A 20,499-nucleotide genomic window follows, 5' to 3' on the forward strand; every position below is an offset into this window, starting at 1 on the left:
CAACTCCTGGGCCATCCAAGCCTGGATTCTGAGCTAAGCACTGCTTGAGTTATTACTTTGATTTGTATGTCTAAACTGCCGTGTTTATTTCATTCTGTACCAGCCTTTAGAGTAATTTCATCAATCAGCAGGTCCCTTCCCAAATGTTTGCACTATAGAAATGTGAAATATTTCCAGGTGTTTTTGTTTTGGAGGCGGGGGGTGGGGGAGCTGTTGTTTGAACTCAGGGCCTACACTTTGAATCACTTTACTAGCCATTTTTTATGATGGGTTTTTTCAAGATAGTGTCTTGGCAACTGCTTGCCTAGGCTGGTTTCAAACCCTGATCCTCCTGATCTCTGCCTCCTGAGTTGCTAGGATTACAGGCACCCAGCTTCCAGTTTGTTTTGAGTTTCTGCATTGGTCCTTTAATTTCTTCATAGTGGACTCCAGATTTATCTATTCTTAGAAGCTTTTGATTTTACCTTTAATCCTGCATATATATCTTGTATATTATATTGTTATTTGGTCAATTTATTTTGTAATTGGAGTAGTTATTGAGTTACTATATTGAAGGTAATATTGAAGATTCATAAAAGCTACTTAGCCTAATTTTAGATATAGTCTGTTTTTATGTTTCAAGTATAAGTATGGTAATTGAGGATATTCTCAAACATACGGGTTTGAATTTTTTCCACACAAATTCTGCACAACTTAGTTATTTTAGGTATAAACAATCCTTAGAAATGGTAGAGGATTTTTCACCCATTTCACCACAGGAATGATATTCTCTGTCCTTAACCTACTTTTGAAATACTGTGCTTACTAGACCAAGTATAATTATTTAATAACTAATTTTGCTACTTTTTATTAATTTGAAAAAAATGTGGACATAGCTACTCTTATTGTCAGATGTATGAATGCAGTAACAATCCATTGGCCACATTATAGGAATTCCTATCATTTCAGCAGCCACACAATCTGAGTTTCTGATTGACTTATTCAACAAATATTTATAGATCAGGAAATGTAGGTATTGTTATTAGGTAAAAAAAACAGACAAACACAAATGAAAAATAATGTATGGGCATCCAGTTCCTGCCAAGATGGAGCAAATACATTTATATTTTTCCTGCTAAGTATGGCTAAAAGCCCTAGAGGTTATATGTAAAACAAATATGAAAATTCTGAAACATGGAGAAAAGAAAACAGAAACTTTAACAATCCAAGAAAGAACCAGGGAGTTCCCTTGGTGATTTTTTTGTTTTTGTTTTTTCTCATATCTTGCAGTGTCAATGGAGACCACATAAATTTAGTGCTAGATAAACCTGTAATTCCCAAATACTGTTGAATTTACCCAAGGACTTATTTCAGCTATTGTATTTCTCAGTTCTAAAATTTCAATTTTGGTCTTACATCCTCTGGTTTTTGCTGAGCCTTTCTCTTTTCCTCCCTCCCTCCCTCCCTCATTCCTCTCTCTCCCTTCCTTTCTCCCCTTTGTTTGAAACATTTTCCTAAATTGTCAATGAAGCATTTTTATGATTGCTTTAAAATCCTTTTCAAATAATTCCAGCATCTCTGTGTTCTTTGTGTTGGCTTCTGTTGATGATTTTCTCTATTGAGTTGATATTCTCATAGTTTTCGGAGAGCAAGTGGTTGTTTTCTTATCTCTTAGCATTTAAAAAATATGTGTGCTGGACATTATGATACTTTGGATATTATTTAAATATTCTGTTTTGGCAGACTTCCTCTGACATACCACTCCCAGCAATAAAATCAGCAAAAATAAAGAACTGAACAACATTAATCTTTTTAAAAAAATCCATGGAACAGTAACAAAAGTGGACTGTACACTAGGCATTAAGACAAAGCAAATTAGCAATTAAAATCATGGAGAATTTTTTATCCAGCCACAGTGGAGCCAAACTTAACAGACAGAAGGAAAATCTCCAAACATTTGGGAATTAAGCAAAAAACTCTTCTAAGTAATTTTCTTCTTTCTTTTACATTTCAAGGAAGAAATCTCAAAGGAAAAAAATTTAAACATAAAGTGGAATTAAAGTGTAAACCTATTATAATAGGTCAGTCACTGCTAAAGAATGCAGAGGGAAAATAAGAATATTGAATATTGATATTAGAAAAGAATAGTCTGTAATAAGTTCCTGCCTCAAAAGTGTAAAAGATCAAGAGACAAACCAAGAAAGCAAAAAGAAGGACATAAGATAACAAGAAAAAAAAAATCAATGAAATTGAGAACAGGAAAACATCTGAAAATCAATGAAACAAAAAGCTGTCTCCAAAATATCAGTAAAACAAACTAGCAAGACTGACAAGACAAAAATATTTTCTAATACAGAAATGAGGCCAGGGATATCACTACAAATCCTGCATCTATTAGAAGGATCATAAGGGCAGATTGTTAACAACTTTATGCCCATCAGTTTGACAGCTTAGAAGAAAGGGACCAATTCTTCAGCAAGCACAGAAACCAAAATGAAACACATAATCAGAATGTTCTTTTGACTATTAAGTTGAATTCATAATTAAAAAATTCTTCTTAGAGGTCCTCATTAGACAATTCTACCAAATATGTGTGGAAGACTTAACACCAATTTTTACATAATCTTGTCCAGAGAATAGAAGAGCTTCCCAGCTCATTTTATAAAGCTAGGATTAACCTAATACTGTAAAGAGACAAAGGCAGTATGAAATAAAAAATCTACAATCCAGTATTCATCATTAAATGCAAAAACTCTCCACAAAATATTACCAAGTTGAACTTAGGTTGTCATAAAAATAGACATCATGCCTAAGTGAGAGTTATTCTAATATGTGGGACTTTCAACATTAAAAAATTATTTTTCCATCGTATTAACAGACTACAGAATAAATATTGATCATGTAATTGGCATAGGAAAAGCACTGGACAAAATCCAACACTCACTTGTGACAAAAACTTTCAGTTCACTAGAAATTTTGAGAACGCCCCCAACTTCATAAAGACCATCTACAGAGCACCTACAGCTGACTTCATACTCCTTTGTGGAAGGGCTTTTCCCAAAAGATTAGGACCAAGGAAAATATGTCCATTCTCACCACTTTTACCATAATTTTGGTCAATACTTTGGCTATGAGTTTTCAACAAGAGGGTAGTGTGTATGCAGTAGTGTGATATGCTAGACAAAGAGATGACTTACATCCTGAGTGGAATAGCTCAAGGATTGTAGGAGTGATGTGGAAGAGTCTATCCTGCAAAATTGACTAGAGCACCATCGTTTTTAAAACTGTGGTTAGGATGTAGGACAGGGAGAAGATCAACGAGCATGGAAATACCACTTCCACACCTGTAAACACAGGTTTGCACTGATGCTTAATTTTTAGTAGCAAGCCGAGGGTAATGGTGCACTACTGTAATTATAGCACATGCGGGGCTGAAGCAAGAGGATCTCAAGTTCAAGATGAGACTTTGTCTTAAAAGTAAGATTAAAAAAAAATGCTAGCTGTCCACTCAGCCTCAACAAACTCATTAAAAGCTAAGGTAACTAGATTTAATCCGACCTGCAGTGACTTACCTCCAAGCTTTCATCAGTGGGTAGCATGTTATTGGATCATGGAGAATTAATCCCTATCCTGTTAACCTACCATTATAGGTGCAATAATGGAAGACACTCCTCCCCTCTTACCCACCACTTAGGCAAGAACTACCAAATCTCAGGAAGTCATCACATCCCTGTCCTGCATGACTGTATCTGTCTTCTAAAAGGGCATTTTATGACATTACTAACTCCATGTTTGACACTAAATTTGTTGGGAAAGGGCTGACAGAAAAGAACCGGAAACAGTTTTTAAATTTATATAGAAAGCAAAATCAAGAGTACAAGATGTGCAAGCTCCTTTGGTCCCTTTTCCCACAGGATGACACCAAAAGAGGCCATAATGCTGTATCACTAGAGTGGGCCATTCTTTTGGTGAAGTGTTCATACCATACTGCAGACAGTTTTATAAGCTTGTGGCATTTTAAATGGGGAGTGTTAGAAAGCCTTATTCCTCAAGGAAAGTAAGTCATGGCAGCCTCCATGGTAGATAGATTGCTAAGTGGGAAATGGTCCTCACGAAACTGTGCACTTAGGTTCAAGGTGGATGACAGGACTTGGAGCAGCTGTGTTAAGTCCTGGTCTATGTGGAGACATGCAATTGCCGGGCAGCCATGATGCAGTCATTCCCCTGAAGGACTGTTAGGTTGACGAAATGAGTACAAGCATGGATAACATACCTTAGGTTAAAAAGTCAGGAGAGCAGTTAGTTATCATGCCCCTCAAGGGAAAGAACATTAGCACCTGACCTATCATGATCATGTTTACCGAATGAATGGTTGAAAAGACAACTTGTTTAGAAATAGTGAACTTTTATTTCCGAAAACAGGAATGTCAAATGCTTTGGTCTGTAGCAGTAAGTACCCGGGATTTTAGATTAATACAAAAAACAAGTGAATCAGCGAGTTTTTAAAATTATTCACTCAACAGGAACTCTGCTAGATGCTGAGGGTACTCTGGATACTGGTAAGCCAATCATTTATTTCTTACCTCTCAGCCTCATGCCATCCCTCTCTATGCTGATCTATAAGCAGAGAGGCTGCAAACATCCTTCCCAGACTACTATTGCTAAATGAAAAACCTAGAGATCAAAAGGTGGGACCAGATTAAAAGTTTTAATGATTTAGTACCTGAACCTACAGTATTCTGATGGTTAATTTTATGTGTCAACTTTGCCGAGCCACGGGATGCCAAACATTATCCTTAGTATGCCTGTGAGGTGTTTTGTTTTTTCATTTATGAAAGTGTTTTTAGAGATTAATATTTGAATCAGTAGATTCAGTAAAGCAGATTGCCCCCTCCCTCATCCAGTCAGTTGAAGGCCTGAACACATCTGACTTGCCCTCAAATAACGGATACTCTTTCTACCTAATTGTCTTGGTCTGGGATATTAGCCTTTCCTAGCCTTCAGGCTCAAATTGAAACATTCGCTCTTCTTGGGTTTCAAACCTGTTGGTTTTTGGACTGAAACTCACACCATTAGCTCCCTCCTGGGTCTCTAGCTTACAAAATGCAGAACTTGGGATTTCTGAGCCTTCATACTCACATGAACCAATTCCTTAAATAGATCCCCAACACATATATTTATATTCACATACATTCTGATTTTGTTAATCTGCAGAATCTTAATGTATGTTCAGAAAGTTTAGAAATCATAAGATGAATTTTTTCATCTTAATTCATACAGCAAAATAATGTTTTAACACTGTAATACAAATAATTTACATTAAGATTTGTCAGATTTTCTAGATCCCTGAAAACCTTGAAGTACCAAGCTCTGGAAACTGTTTAAAAAAATGACTTGGAGAAATCTACTAAGGATTTTGGATGACACCTCAATTCCTAATAAATATACATATAGGAGGAGAGAATGTCACAACAAAACTGCTGTGAAATATGAACAGAAAAGTTTGCTATCTCCAAATTCCAGAGTCTTATGCTGGTATTATAAATATAGAAGATTGCTGGTGCCAAAACCAAGTGAGAAGGGTGAGTATATGCAAAAATGAAAGCATATTTCTAAAAAAGAAGGATAGACTAACAAAGTTTGTAAGAAGCCAGTGGCCCTGAAACTTTTTTTTGGCTGTATTGGGATTTGAACTCAGGGTCTTGTGCTTGCTAGGCAGGTGTTCTACCACTTGAGCCAGACTCTCTGCCTGACATCCTGAAACTTTTGTAGAAACAACTATTTGAAAGATACACAATTACTCCTTGTAAAAAAAAAAGTGCTGACTAAAAAAAAAGTTTTCTCGAATCCACAAGACTGAAATTTTCACAATTATGAGGAAAAAAAGAAAAAAGATGGTCTATAAAGTATGTTTAAAGGAAATAGGTAGCCAGAAGAGAAAATTTAATGGCTTAAATTCTCATTGTGAATAATTAAGGAGCTGTTATCACACAGGTGATACAGGAATCAAGATCAAGACTGCTGCACATTAATTAATAGAGTTTGAGGCCAAAAGTAATACTTGGTTTAACTATTTGCTGTGAATCACTGGCCTGGAGTGTGAACTTAGTGAGGATACAGTTTGTGCAGCTTACCTGTAGGAAATCTCACTGGTACATCTAATGAATGTGTATAGCATCTGTGTACAAGGCATAGAAGGGGGGATGTAAGACTTCATGAATTTGATCAACAGTGGTGGGTTCATTATAATCAAAAAGAATGATCAGTGTACCAGCCTCCAAATCACAGCCATCTACCCCATAGACATCAAGTGCTGGCTGAAGGCAATTAGCCACTCTGGAAGCATATTTAATTCCAATTCTGGTCCTTCCTCTTCCAGACAACTCTCCCATAGTTTCCGATGGAAGATAAGTATTTTTCTAGTCACCTTATGGAATGTAGAAGATACTCTATCTCAGCCAGACTCTATATATTCTAACACCTGTTGGTGTGTATTGGTAAGGCCCCAGCTCATAGCATTTGTAGCCGGTAAGGGGTCCAGGGTGGCTTCAGTTCAATGACAAAATAGCACCAACCCTGGTATGTATGGCATGGGTCACTGTGACAAATTTTTTTTCCCTATGTGGCTTCTCTGATGTTGAACCAGGTATGAAGTTCTGGTGAAGCCTTTTCCACACGCATGACACTGGTAGGGTTTCTCACCAGTGTGGATTTTTAGATGTTCAATAAGACCTGTATTTTGAGTGAAACTTCTCTCACACTCATTACATTTATAAGACACAGGAGTTTCAGTATTTTCCCATTGGTTTTCCATTCTACCCTGACCTTCCCAGTCAGGCTCCTGAACATTTTTATCCACAGTGTGGATCCTCTGATGTCTTAGGAGATGGGAACTACGCCTAAAGGCTTTGCCACACATGTTGCACTGGTATGGCTTCTCCCCAGTGTGAATTCTGTGATGTTCAAGGAGGCTGCAGCTCTGGCTGAAAGTTTTCCCACAGTCATCACACTCGTAGGGCTTCTCCCCAGTGTGGGTTCTCTGGTGTTTGATAAGGTCTGAGCTGTGACTGAAGGCCTTGCCACATTCTTCACACTCATAGGGCTTCTCACCAGTGTGAACTCTCTGATGAATGACGAGGGCGGAGCTCCCAATAAAGGCTTTGCCACACTCTTCACACTCATAGGGTTTCTCTCCAGTGTGGATTCGCTTGTGCTTACTTAGGCCTGAACTCTGAGCAAAACTCTTTCCACATTGATGGCAAATGTGCCGCCTACTCCCTGTGGTACTCTTCTGCTTTCTTTGTAACCTGGCCTCCTGTTCACCAGCTTCTGTACATGTAGGAATCTCGGCAATGTCTTCACCTAGGTGGCATGACATCTGCTCAGGCTCTTGCTCAGGAAGTTCAGCTGGAGTCAAACCCCTGGTCTTAGACTGCATTTCACCACCTGAAACAACAAATGGCCAATGACTGTCAATTTTGCCCTACATATGAGGAAAGCTCTGTGATGAATAGCAAGGAGGTAAGAAATGCAGAGGACTGCATGCCAAGGATGAGGATTTAGGTGCAGGAATAAAGATGGGAATAAAAGGTAACAATATGAGTGTTGGGGAGACCTGAGAATGGCGATGGGGCCATTGGAAGAAGCGTACAACTGGGAAAGGAGGGAGTGGAGGGAGGGTGGTGTGAACCAAGGACTGTGCGGGGAAAACACTGTAGCAGTGGGGTGGATGGGCCTCAAAACTCTAATAATAGTAAGGTAGGGCCATTCACCTAGGATTAGATACCTTAAGGGCTAAGCACAGAAAATGCAGTAAACTGGACAAGTTAAAGGATTTTTAAAGTTTTATATAAGAACTCAAAATGAAGACTCAGAAATTGGTCAGTTTGAATTGCGCCCCAAGAAGAGGCAGTGTCCCCAAACAGAATAGACATTGGTCCTGGAAGATCTAAGATGGAGAGTCCACTGTGCCACCAATGAGCTATGTGACCTCTGATGAGTCAGATAACCCTCTGTGCCTCTACACCCTCACCTCTAAGGTTAGGGTCTGCAGTTAATCTTCTAACTCACACACTCTATGCTTCCATGGCACATTCCAGAAGAGTCCCCTTGGCTTTTTCCTCAGGCATGGGTAGGAACAGGAAAGGAAGTGGAAGAAATCAACTTTTTCTTAAAAGGTGCTGGGAACTGAACCCATAGCCTCATGCATGTTAGGCAAGTGCTCTACTTTTAAACTCCAACAGTTAACATTTGTTGAGCACCTTCCATGTACTCACCTTGACTAGAATACTGGCAAGGCAAAGAAAGCAAGATCACAAGGGTTAAGGAGTTAGTAACAGGGTTTCAAAAATATATGGTTCGGAATCCAAACATAATGGGTTCAACAGCATCTAACAGCCTATCAGGGCTAGTAAGTTCCAGTACACAAAGGACGCCAAGAAACCTTAGGAGAGAGAATTAGTGCTCTTCAGTCTTACCGAGGGAGACCACGTTGCCACAGTTCTGCTTTTCATCTCTATAGAAGTTCATCTGAGATGACTCCTGCTGTGTCCACCCAGGGGAGAGGGTCAGGACTACATCGTCCATTTTCAGTAACCCCTAGGAAAATAGAAGAAGGGGTGACCAAAGAGATGGAAATAGGAAAGATCTGGGAAGCACAATCAATTTTCCAAACTAGTAATAAATTTGGAGAAGTTGTTAAGTGTGCATGTATATGAAGTTAGACAGGGATAAGCATCATTGGGAAAGATGAGGAAATTCCCATCCTATCTAGGACTTGGGTGGAGGACCTAGCAAGGGGGTAAAGATGGAATGGTGAGGGAGAAACATTTCAAGAAGCACAAGGTAGTAAAGGCATTAAGAGAAGGAGATGGGCTCCAGGCTCACCTGGGACTCTGCAGTGAGCTTGGCAGCTACCATTGTGTCTTCTCTGCAACTGCCTCCTTGGGCAACTAAGAAGAAAAGAAGCTCTGGGTGAGATCTACCCTGACACTCAGCCTCTCTTTCTTGTGGAATACAAGTTTAAAAAATAAATTAGTTAATTTCCGCAAAACCAAATTTATACAGACTAAATTCCTTTCCAAAATACTTGATCCCTACCAGATCTAATCCTATAGCCTAAGAGATCTTATTCTCTGTAGATATGCAAAACCATGCAAGAGCTTGCGAATGTAGTTCAGTGGTAGACTGATTAGCATGTGTAAGGCTGACTTTGATCCTCAGCACCACACACACACAAAAATCATATAGCCTGGATAATACTCACCTCTGTCTTGTAAAGGCTGGGATCCCAGAGATTCTTGTTTGAACAGAGGCTTCATTGGCTGGAATTGGCTACTTTGTGTGATTTGGGTTGATGTCAACAGTACCACCTTGGAACAGAGTAGTTCTTGCTCCTGATCACCACCTGGGACCTAGAAGTCATTCATTTATTTTTATTTTCACTGATTCATCAGACACATCTACAGCACTACAGCAGTGCCTGGCACTGCTTCCAAAAGCATTATAAATGCAAACTCAGGGCTGACAGTGTGGCTCAAGTGATAGAGCACCTGCCTAATACTGCCAAAAAAGAAAACTCCAAAATAAATATAAACTCATTTAACAAAGACAACAACTACTTTATAAGGGAGATACTGTTATCCTCATTTTGTGATGGGGAAATTGAGGCACAGTGAGTTAACGGTCATTCAGTCAGTAACTGACAATGCTAAGATGGATGCTCATGTAAAATTACTCCAGAGTCCACACTTAACCTTTACACTATGCCTTATTACACGTATTTGTGTGCTTATGAAAGCCCTTTGGAAAATAGTGAGAAAATCTTTAAAAATAGTAACATCTTTTATATCTGAAAATTAAGGATAATAATTTCTAGTTTATATAGTTGTTGGAACCAGTAAACAAAATGACAGTAAGTGAAATCACCTAACTGGACCTGACATGGGTATTAAATTCAGGTTTCCTTCCAGTTACATTATAGTTTTTCAGGTTACTTTCTCGTGTGCAGCTCAGAATTTTCCACATCCTTTTGGAGTTAAGCTGAGACTTGAGATTTTTTTTCACTGTTACAGATCTAACTCAAGAACTTTAGTGATCTGGTCACTGGCTAGAAGGTTCTGGCCATGTGTCCTCTGAAAGAAGGTGTACAAGGTCTGAATGATGCAAAGAGGAAATAGTCTCATAAAACAGGCCAGAAGATGGAAGTAAAAACTGATCCATTTTCTACCAAAAGGATAGGCTTGGATAGAAAAAAACTAGTCTTACTAGTTTCTAAGAAAAAAAAAATTAGCATTTCTTTCAATTATGAATAGAAGCAGCAAATTAACATGGCATAAGCAGTTGCAGTACTTTGTCACCAGTTGAAACCGCAAATGCTTCCACAGCACATTAGAACAAGAAAATATCTTCAAAGTCATTCACAATTATCACCTCTTTGAAATGACCAGTTATTAGCTCGTCCCTAGGTGTCTTATTCAGCACATTAACTAAAAGCACATATATAATAACTTTATCACAAATTTGTTTGATATTTTGCTAACTGAATTTTAGTAAGATTGAGTTCTCTTGCAATCCTTTACATTCCTTTATGTATTTAAGCATAATATCTAAGAAAAGATTCAGGGTATTTTGCCTTAGTGCAAGGGTACAAAGCGACGGAGAACTCCTGCATCTTAAGGAATGCCCTTCGCTGGGATTTTGAGATTTCAGGATGCACGGAGCAGAGCTCTCAGATACTAAACCCCGTTCTTTCTACCTGCAGCATAGGCTCATCCAGCTGCCTCTCCAGATACTCCAACAGCACCACCACCTCCTCCCCACTCTCTGGATGCTGCTCCCGCACCCAGGCCTGCAGGTCCCCGGGCAGGATGGTGAGGAACTGCTCCAGCACCAGCAGCTCCAGGATCTGCTCCTTGCTGTGCACATCTGGCCGCAGCCACTGTCCGCAGAGCTCCCGCAGGCGGCCCAGCGCCTCCCGGGGCCCCGCAGCGTCGGGGTAGCGGAACGCACGGAAGCGCTGGCGGCAGTGCTCGGGGCCCCGGGCGGGGCTGCCTGGCGAACTGGTCTCAGCAAAGGTGGAAGCCTCTTCCTCCTCCACTTTTATGACCAGAAGCCCCATGTGGTCTTCAGCAGATTGGTCATCCAGAGCTGCGCTTTCCCTCGATTGTCTCGCCATCTTTAGACAAGGCAGTTTTCCCGCGACACCTGTAGGTTTTCAAGAGATTCCTGAAAGGTGGAAATGCCTGTTACATCTATGATGTAACTGTGGAGATTTCTTTATGTTCAAGTGCCTCTTGGGCCTCATAAGTAGATGATTCATCACACAAACCTGAACCCCACAGTAAGCTCCGGGAAGGATGTCTGTGGGAGTAGACCTGAACACCTCCCACACCCTTGACTAAGAGAGAACACTCAACTTTCAGTGAAGACCCAGAGCTCTTCTTGAACTCTCTAGGAAGCCCCTCAGGGATTGGCTAAGAGTGGTCCCTCAGCAACCAGGTCTGTGATTAGTCCAATTCTAAGATGACCCCAAGGGTTTCCTGCCCAGTCCCCAGCACTTCATTTTGGTTTAATTTTTAAGACAGGATCTTGTTATGTAGTCCAGGCCTGGAACTCTTTATCCTCCTGCCTCCACTTCCTGACAAATGCTGGGATTATAGGGGTACACCATCATGTCCAGGGTAGGACTTTGAATATGAGATAGCTCATCAGAATGATCAGACTGATGACAAGCAACTTAATTCTACCAACAACCTCAATGAACTTTTAAGTGGATTCCATGTCAGAGTCTGTAAAGCAGAGCTTAGCTCTACCAACACTTTGATTTTGGCTTTAGAAGACCTTAAACAGAGAACTCAGCTGAGTCTGCCTGACTTTCTGATCTACAGAACTGGAATAAATAGATTTTTGTTTTAAGCTGTAAATGTCTGGTAAACTATTAGGCAACAATAGGAAAAAGGATAGTAGGTTTTCTTTGTGGTCAAGTCACACTTAGGGAAAGGGGAAAAAAAGATGGCAGGCCCTACATCAGAAGAAATACCACTGAAGTTTTAAACCCTGGTTGCTTGTTAGTGATACTCTAGTTTCTCTCATGTAAGATTCCCCCAAACAAATGACCTAAAATTGATGCTTAAATTCAGTTGAAAGTAGAGCTTCCCTAGGCTTTTTTAGTTGGAAGAACTTCTGTTTCTCTCAGAAACATCAAAGAAGCAGGGCACATCAAGTCCGTGCCCTGGAGAGTGCAAGGGCTGTCCCTGGGCCTTGACATCCTCCCATCTGCCACTCTCTTTCCTCCCCTTCAGGGCCAAACTTCCTGAAAGAAAGCCCTCCAGGCTCAGAATCCAGTTCTCACCTCCCACTAAGCCTTCAACACGATAGACAGCAGACCATGAGAAGGCCCTAAGGCTGCTCCTGCAGAAGTAACCAGAGGTATTTCCTTCAGTTGGCTATTTAGGTGACCAAACTAATGCTGCCATTTGCTTCCAGAAACTCACTTGTTCCTACATCCAGGAACCTTGTTCTCTCCTGTTTGCCTTCTTTGTATCTGTCCTCAGCACTCCATCACAGTCTGGTTAGGTGCACAGACTTTCCTAACTATCCTGGCTTGATCTGGGTGATCTCCGTAAAGTATGTATCTCTGTGCCTCATTTTCTTATCTGTAGAAAGCATAATAGCAGACAGCTGAGCACTAAGTTTATGTATGAAGCTCTTAGAATAGTATCTAGCATGTGGTAAGTACTATATTAATGTCAGTTAATAGCATAATTCACGGAGCTGTTCTTCTTTTAAGTAAGAGTGTGTTCTTGATCCTTTTCTCTTTCCTCATTCTTTGCATTTTTGGGGGGGGTTATACTGGTGTTTAAACTCAGGGCCTCACAATTGCTAGGCAAGTGCTCTACCACTTGATCCAGTCCCCCAGCCCTTCTTTCCATATTCTTGAATCACTTGCAAGATTTTAACTCCTATTTCTAAGCTAAGGATTCTTCATCCCTATCCTGAGCTGCCTTCCAGACAGTTCTACCTGGAAATCTTGCAAACATCCAATTCGATCATCCCAAACCAAACCGATTTTCTTGCTGCTTCTCCTATTCCTTCCCCAGTATGGCATTTTTAGCTACTGCAGTACCACCTGCTAGGCTTCCGCAGAATCTTGCTCTTCTTATTCAGTTCCACATGGGTCACTTACTGCAATCTATTTTACCCCTGGAATGTCTCGGATCTGTTCCTTCTCTCTATCCTCCCTGCTATCAGCATGGCACAGGCCCTTGTAATTGTCTCCAGCCTGCTAAGTGCTTCCAACCCTACCAACTTCCTACTTCATCCTCTGGCTGCTACCAGAGAGCTCTCTAAAATACCTAACCAAGGCATTCCCCTGCCAGATAAAGCACCAATTTTTACAACATACCCCACTGATCTTCTGCTCCCATGAACTGGTGAGTCCTATGAAATATGGGCATATCACAGGGTCATGCATGTTGTGCATTGCTCAGAGCACCCAGTTGAAGGGATACTAGTAGGAGCTCAGTTACCGCTCACAAACCTGGACCCTCCAGACTACGTATACTCAATAGAGGCATCTGGTTTTTTGTTTTCATTTTTATTTATTTAATTTTTTTAGAGTACTGGCACTTGAACCTATACACTTGGGTCATGCTCCCAGTCAGTCGTCTGTTTTTTTAAATAGGCACAAAGTTTCCCTGAATTTGCAAGAGGTCAGCAGCTGACCTGCCAAGCTGTTTACTGCTAGTACAGTATTTACATCCCTATTGCCATATCTCTGCACAGTAAACAGTATTCAAGCTCCCAAACCCAATTTAAATGTCCCCTCCTCTCTAGAGCCATTTTCAACCAGCTTAGGACAGATGACTGCCTTCTCCCATAGCACTTCCTCTCTTCGGTACAAAATAAGTAAGAGCTGGGCACTGGTAGTTCACACCTATAATCCTAGCTACTCAGAAGGCAGAGATCGGGAGGATTGCTGTCCCAAGCCAGCCTAGGCAGATAGTTCATGAGATCTTATCTTGAAAAAAACCCATCACAAAAAAAGGCTGGTGGAGTGACTCAAAGTGTAGGCCCTGAGTTCAAACACCAGTACCGCCAAAAAAAAAAAAAACAAGCTGGAGGTTGGAGATACATTCGCTTAGTTCAATCCCCAGCACAGCCCCCCTCACCCCCAAATCCAACAATACTATTTGTTAATCCTTGCTTTCTGTGAAAAATTACTCATGCTGATAGAGTATAAGTGTTTTTGTTTTGTTTGTTTGTTTATTGGTGGTACAGGTGTCTGAATTCAGGTCCTGAATTCCTAGGTAGGCACTCTGCCACTTGAGCCACTCCACAAACCTTTTTGTGTTGGGAATTTTTTGAGACAGGGTCTCTATTTTTGCCCAGACTGGCCTCAAACTGCAATCCTCCTGATGTCTGCCTTCCAAGTAGCTAGGATTATAGGCGTGAGCCACCAGTGCCAGGCAGAGTGCAAGTTTTTTGAACACGGTCTGTCCTTAGCTTATTCATCTTTGTATTCCCCAGGTACTGACATAGTACACACAGAATAAGGTTGGATTTTAAGTAAAAGGATGAATGAATGTAAAAGCATTAGGCTAACAGTCATTTCTGTAGTCAGGTTTCTCATTGTCATTTTAGGTGGGAGTAATTCTGTGTCATGGAGAGCAGGAGGACTTGTTCTGTAAATTAGGACATTTAGTGGCACTCCTAGCTGCTACCCACTAATAACATCATCCACCCTAGTCATGACAATCAAAAACAACTCCAGACTCTGCTTGAGGGCTTAAAATGACTGCCATAAAGAGTGAAAATGTAGAATTCTAGATTAGAAAATCTGCTGATATGTTGCAGTGCCATAAATTTATGGGCCTGTGAGCTTACAAACAAGAAAAGGGAATCATCTAGCAGGTGGGTAAGAGCAAAGGCTGCTGCCAGGGAACAGAAACAGCTAACATAAGGATTCCTAAGCTTCACTTGGCTGAACACCAGGCAGCAGGTGGATGGAAACAGGGACTGGGGTCTACCACCCTTGCAGAAATTCCTGGGGAGGTACATGGGGAGTCTCATAAGGGGTAAAGGGAAAGATGTCCTGCCTTTCCCTCACTGTGGAATTTTGGAGGTTAGAAGGCTGCCAAGATGAGTGACAAATGAGCATTCAGATGCTGCCTAATGTGTCTCACAGCACAGACAGCAGTATGCATAACCAATGCCAAACCAGGCTGGGCAAATTATCCCATGTCATAGTCAGAATATGGATACTGGATTCAAATCCCACCTCTGCCACTATTACCTATCTGACCTTGGACCTATTACTTCTTAGCCATTCCATGCCTCAGTTTCTCACAGGTTAATCCCTCTCTTGAAAGGTGTTCCCAGGAGCCATGAGACCCTTGCTTGTCCTAAAAGGAAAGGGAGACCTGAACCAGATGAAACTAGATTTTAAACAGAATTGATTGAGCTGAGATGTCAGTGAGTTGCTCTGTGGGATGGAGAGGCTAGAAAATGTAAGATTGGTAGAGGTTACTAAGGGAAAAATGCTTCCAAGTCCATACCCCCACTGAATTTTTGATTCTTCTTCCATCTTTCTATAGTTCAAAGGATAACAGAGATGGAAGGAAGTTAGGAAACTGAAAAATTCGTCAATTGTTATAAAGGAAAAGTGCCAGAAAATACTTCCCCTAATGAGCTGCTATAGATATGGTACAATACTACCTGAGCTAATATTACCCAAATAAGTGAGCCTAAACCTAATCAAGTCTTCAGATCCAGATGCTAGTGTGCAGGTAAAATATAAGAGCAAATCAAATGAAAGGTTTTCAAACTTTGCTACACATTAGATTCCCTGGGGGAACCTTTACAGCTTCCTGATCCCTGGCTGCAACCAAGATTAATTAAATCAGACTCAGGGGGTGGGTCTCAGATATCAGTGATATTTAAAACTTGCTGTATGATTCCAAAGTGTAGGTAAGTTCAAGAACTAATAATTTAAAGATACTAAAAAAAGCCAATCAGCCAGAATGTGAGATACTTTATAGTTTAGAAGACCCAGGCTCTTCAGCAAATAGACTTGTTTTAAAAGGAGGGGGAGAGGGCTACCAGAGTGGCTCAAGTGGTAAAGCACCAGCCTAGCAAGCATGAGGCCCTGAGTTCAACCACAATATTGAAAAAAAAAGAGAGGGTGAGAAAGGGGATTGTTATAGACTTTAAAAGAGACTGAATAGACTTAGCAAATAAACAAAATGGTGAACTAATCAGGAAAGCTTGAACACAATGATATTAAGGGATTACTGTCAATTTTGTTCCCTGTGTAATGATACATAGTTAATATAAAAGCCCCTATAGGTAAGAAATTAGCACTGAAGTGCCTGTATCCATGGATAGACTGATAGGATGTCTTGGCCTCCAATTTTCTATAAATGAAAGAAAGGGAAGCGAGATGAAGGAGGAGACAAAGACAAAAGAGGGAAAGAAGGAAGGAGGCATGAAAAAGAGAAGGGAGGGAGGAAGGGAAGAAGGGAGAAATGGAAGGAAAGAGGAGGAGAGGGAAAAGAATGAAAGAAAATGCCAAGAGACGATGGTTGTTGAAGTTGAGTAATGGCAATACTCATTTGGGGCCACTTGTAATTTCTTCTCTATACTTATGTTTGAAATTTCCCCAAAACAATTTTAAAAATGAGATAAAAATCTTACCTTTCTTTGTTCCTGAATAACGCATTCCAAAGCATTTAGGTGGGGCCAAGGGAGGTGAGATAGAAGGCCACAGTCAGCCCAAAGTAAATCTGAAGCCCAAGTGAAGTGAGGAGGTTGTCCAGGGGGCAAGAGGAGGGAGGCTACGGCAGGAAAATCAGGGCTGAAACATTTCTACCAGTTATTCTCCAGCCCTCATTCAGGCTTCACCACCTGTCCTATTTGGGGCCTAAGCCCAAATGAGCAGAATAAGAAGGAATAGGAAATTGTTTACAAATAGGAAATGTTCTCAGATAAGTAAATACATTGAAGGCAATGAAGGCAAGGTTCCTCATGCTCAGAAGAAAGTTACACATATAGAAAAGAGAATACTACACCGAAGCCTGTGATGTTGAAGTTGAAAGTAGGGTTTAGCATGAACTCAGGTAATATTCATGTCTCCCTCTGGGAGAAAACCTGCAGATCCCCAGCACTGAGCAAGACAGATGATTTCTGCTTACACCAGGAGTCCTAGTCCTTCCTCACTGTTAGAGACCTCTCTTGCTCCTCCTGAGTTTCAAGCCAAAGAAAACGTGTCCCCAAGTTTTAAAACATTGTGAGTCTGAGCATCACAATGCACAGCAAAACGAATTTTTTTGTCTGTTTTGGGATTGACAATTCTTCAAAATATCTTATTTTTCCCTCCTAAAATTCAGAAAGCATCCATTTCTGATGATGATACTAAAATTAAAAAATCAGTAACAAAAAGCTAGTCACCAAGACTCCTCATTGAAGGTAATATGCTGTCATAGTTAGAAAAGTAGTAATCTTAAGAACAGTAATAGCAAATCTTTAAATCGTGCCTATTTTGTGTCTGGTACTATTTTAAGCACCTTACACATACTAATTTAATCCTCACAACCCAGTGAGCTAGGTGATAACCTGTTCCTCGTTTTAAAAAGCAATAAAATAAGACACAGAAAAGTTTAAATAGTGGGCAGAAGTCACCCAGACAATAAGTGGTGAAGGCCGGATTCCAATCGGGCATTCCGACTCCAAAATTCTGGCTCTGGTCCAGTAACACAAGAATAATGTAAAGACCCTGGAACCGACCTTATCTCCAGGAACGGCAAAAAGGTAACCGCTCCCATTATCAAAGCTCACCTAGGGGACCCAAGAATCCCATCTCCAAACGCCCCGAGGGACCAAACCCAGACGCCCGGAGAAGGCCCTCGACCAGGTGCCCAGGGTGCCCACGCGGGACTCGCCGCAAGCGCATCCCGGCCGCGCCCGTCCCAGGGTCTCCCTCCCTCCCTGGGAGCCCCGGCTGCGGGGACCCGCCGGGAAAAGGCTGCTTTCCACACACAGATGCCCGCAAACGCACCCTGCCCGGAACAAAAGAACCGCAGGCTGGCAGGACAGCCACGGGAGGGGACCTAACCCACAGCAAAGCGGGCGCCCAACGGTGTCTCCCACTCACCCCATACTCACAAAAGTGTCCGAAAGTAGCAAGCCACCCGCAGGGCGGGGCACCGAGGCCACTTCCGGGCCTCTCTAGCCACCTCCCTGACAGGCACTCGGTCGTTTGCTGGCTTCCCACCTCTCCTCCTCCCTTCCCCTCTTTGCTGTTAAAGAGACTTTTGAAAGATGATTTTTCCAGTGATAACAAAGGGAAAAGAGCAAGGCCCAAATTCTGTGTGTTTACTGCCTTTATGAATAGATAGAAGAGAAAAAAATGCTTGTGTAGTCACAAAGAAACCCTGGGAAAATACCTAAGAAAATTAATAATAGTGATCACCTGTCACAGGTGAATTAGAAACTGAGTGAAAAGAGAATACAAGGGTGAGAGGAAGAGTGTTAACATACACTTTTTAAATTTTTAGAGCTAATTGCATTACATAATTAAAACATTATTTATAAGGAGCATGACCCAAGACAATCTAACACTCAAATTATGATGATTAATAAGTTTAGCACAGTTGCTGTATTAAAAAAATGGTATTCACAATTACATTTTCCATCACCATCACAAGTTAGAAAACAATTTTAAAAAGACAATTACAGGAGGAAAGAAATACAGATGCTTCAATTAAGACACTATAAAGCTTTATTAAGGATAGGTAATTGCAATATACACTATGTCTGTGTACAGGACAACTTGGTATCTTGAAGATGTCATTCCTTTCTCAGTTAATACATAATTTAGCGCAAAGCCAATCAAAATCCCAATAGTGTGCTCTGTAGAACTTGATTGGTCTATTTTAAATTTATATGGAATAACAAAAGAGTGAAGAAGATTCAAGGAATTTTTTGAGCAAATGAAGGAGATGCAGAAATTTGCCCTAGCTCATATAAAAAGGTACTATAAATGTATAGTCGTTAAGATAGTGTAGTGCTGACAGAACTACAGATCAGTGTAGCAAAACTAAGAACTGAGAAATAAACATCTGTATACAGATGCTTGATGTATGACAGAAGTAGCCTTCCAAATCACTCAGGGAAAGAAGGACCTACTTGACAAATAGTACTATGACATTTGGATATCCAAATGGAGAAATAAAATATAATTGGATTTCTACTTCACATGTCACACAGAAGTCAATTCCAGTAAGGTTGCTGGCATGAATGAGTGATCTGTTACTGAAAGTGGACTATTTAAATTTCCTATTATTGTGTTGCTTTCTATTTCTCCCTTCCCCTGGAAAATCCAATGTCTTCTCTTTTCCCAGAGTGGAAAGTCATAAGCTAGGGCACTCTCTTCTAGTTCTGAGCTGAGCCCCTCCCTTGGGGGAGGGGCTGACTCCAGCCCTATAGCCTGAATATTTGTGATTCCTCAAAAATCATATGTTGAGGTCAGGCAGTGTGCCTGTAACCCTAGCTACTCAGGAGTAGACGATTGGGAGGATTGCAGTTTGAGGCAAGCCTGGGTGAAAAGTTCATGAGACCCCATCTTAACCAATAAAAACTGCATGTAGTGGTGCCCATCTGTCATCCCAGCTACTCGATAAGCACAAATAGGAGACTGGAGGTGCGGGTGAGCCAGCCCATAAATGCTAAGACTGTATTTAAAAAATAACCAAAACGAAATGGGCTGGGGGAATGGCTCAAGTGGTAGAGTGCCTGCCTAGCAAGCAGAAGTCTCTGAGTTTAAACTCAAAAAAAAAAGTCATGTTAAAACTTAACCCCCTAGGTGATGATATTAAAAGGTGTGGCCTTTGGGAGGTAGTTGGGTCGAGAGAGGTCAACCATCATGAACATAATTGGTGTTCTTATAAAAGAGGCTCGCAGAGCCTCTTTGCCCCGTGTGAGGATGCCTGGCTACAGCATAAGGACTACAGAGCATGTTCGCATCAGACTCCCCTTTGCATGTTTTCCTCTTGTTAGTGGCACTGAAATCCTGACAGACAATTTTGGCATCTGGTAAGGGGACAATTGTTGGAAATAAGTCATTTGAACTTCAATTTGTAAAGATATTTTCATAAGAAGCAAATGAAAAGCTATAAAATAAAAATAATTAAACAATTGAAGGTTGGCATTGTAGCTCAAGCAGTAGATAACCTGCCTAGCAAGTGTGAAGGCCTGAGTTCAAACCCCAGTACCATCCAAAAAAAAAAAAACCCAAAACAAAACAAAAACAAATTTAAATTTAAAGAAATTAATGGAATGTGAGAAACAAAAAAATAGAAATTATTCTGACTTCAGGAAGTAAATTATAACAAAACACAAAAACAATTTCAGTTTATATGAAAGCACTAATTCATTAAGAGGAAAAGTCATTTTGAATAGATTAATATACTCTTAGATTGATCAACAGTCTAATTAATGAAGAGAAGTAAATAACTCCTCAAT

General features: G+C 40.7%; 1 protein-coding gene across 1 annotated transcript; it reads right to left on the reverse strand.

Annotated features, from left to right (window-relative positions):
• Positions 1 to 2,258: 2,258 nt before the first annotated feature.
• On the reverse strand, positions 2,259 to 18,198 carry LOC109694831 (zinc finger protein with KRAB and SCAN domains 4-like). The gene is made up of 6 exons (XM_020177021.2): positions 18,142 to 18,198; positions 10,736 to 11,205; positions 9,245 to 9,392; positions 8,866 to 8,930; positions 8,457 to 8,577; positions 2,259 to 7,425 (listed from the first exon to the last, which is right to left on the reverse strand). Exons 2-6 carry the CDS (start codon positions 11,153 to 11,155, stop codon positions 6,575 to 6,577), a joined length of 1,605 nt encoding a protein of 534 aa, XP_020032610.2. The 5' UTR covers positions 11,156 to 11,205; positions 18,142 to 18,198; the 3' UTR covers positions 2,259 to 6,574.
• Positions 18,199 to 20,499: the final 2,301 nt, after the last annotated feature.

The sequence above is a fragment of the Castor canadensis genome, chromosome 8 (genome assembly GCF_047511655.1).
Source record: "Castor canadensis chromosome 8, mCasCan1.hap1v2, whole genome shotgun sequence".
NCBI lineage: Eukaryota > Metazoa > Chordata > Mammalia > Rodentia > Castoridae > Castor > Castor canadensis.

Bases quoted from the DNA above. Each gene is read 5' to 3' on its own strand.
- LOC109694831 (XM_020177021.2), bottom strand. From the start codon at position 11,155: ATGGCGAGACAATCGAGGGAAAGCGCAGCTCTGGATGACCAATCTGCT. The intron at 9,393-10,735 runs GTAGAAAGAACG...AATGACTTCTAG, and splicing joins TGGATGAGCCTATGCTGCAG to GTCCCAGGTGGTGATCAGGA. The intron at 8,931-9,244 runs GTGAGTATTATC...TTTTCTTCTTAG, and splicing joins CCAGCCTTTACAAGACAGAG to TTGCCCAAGGAGGCAGTTGC.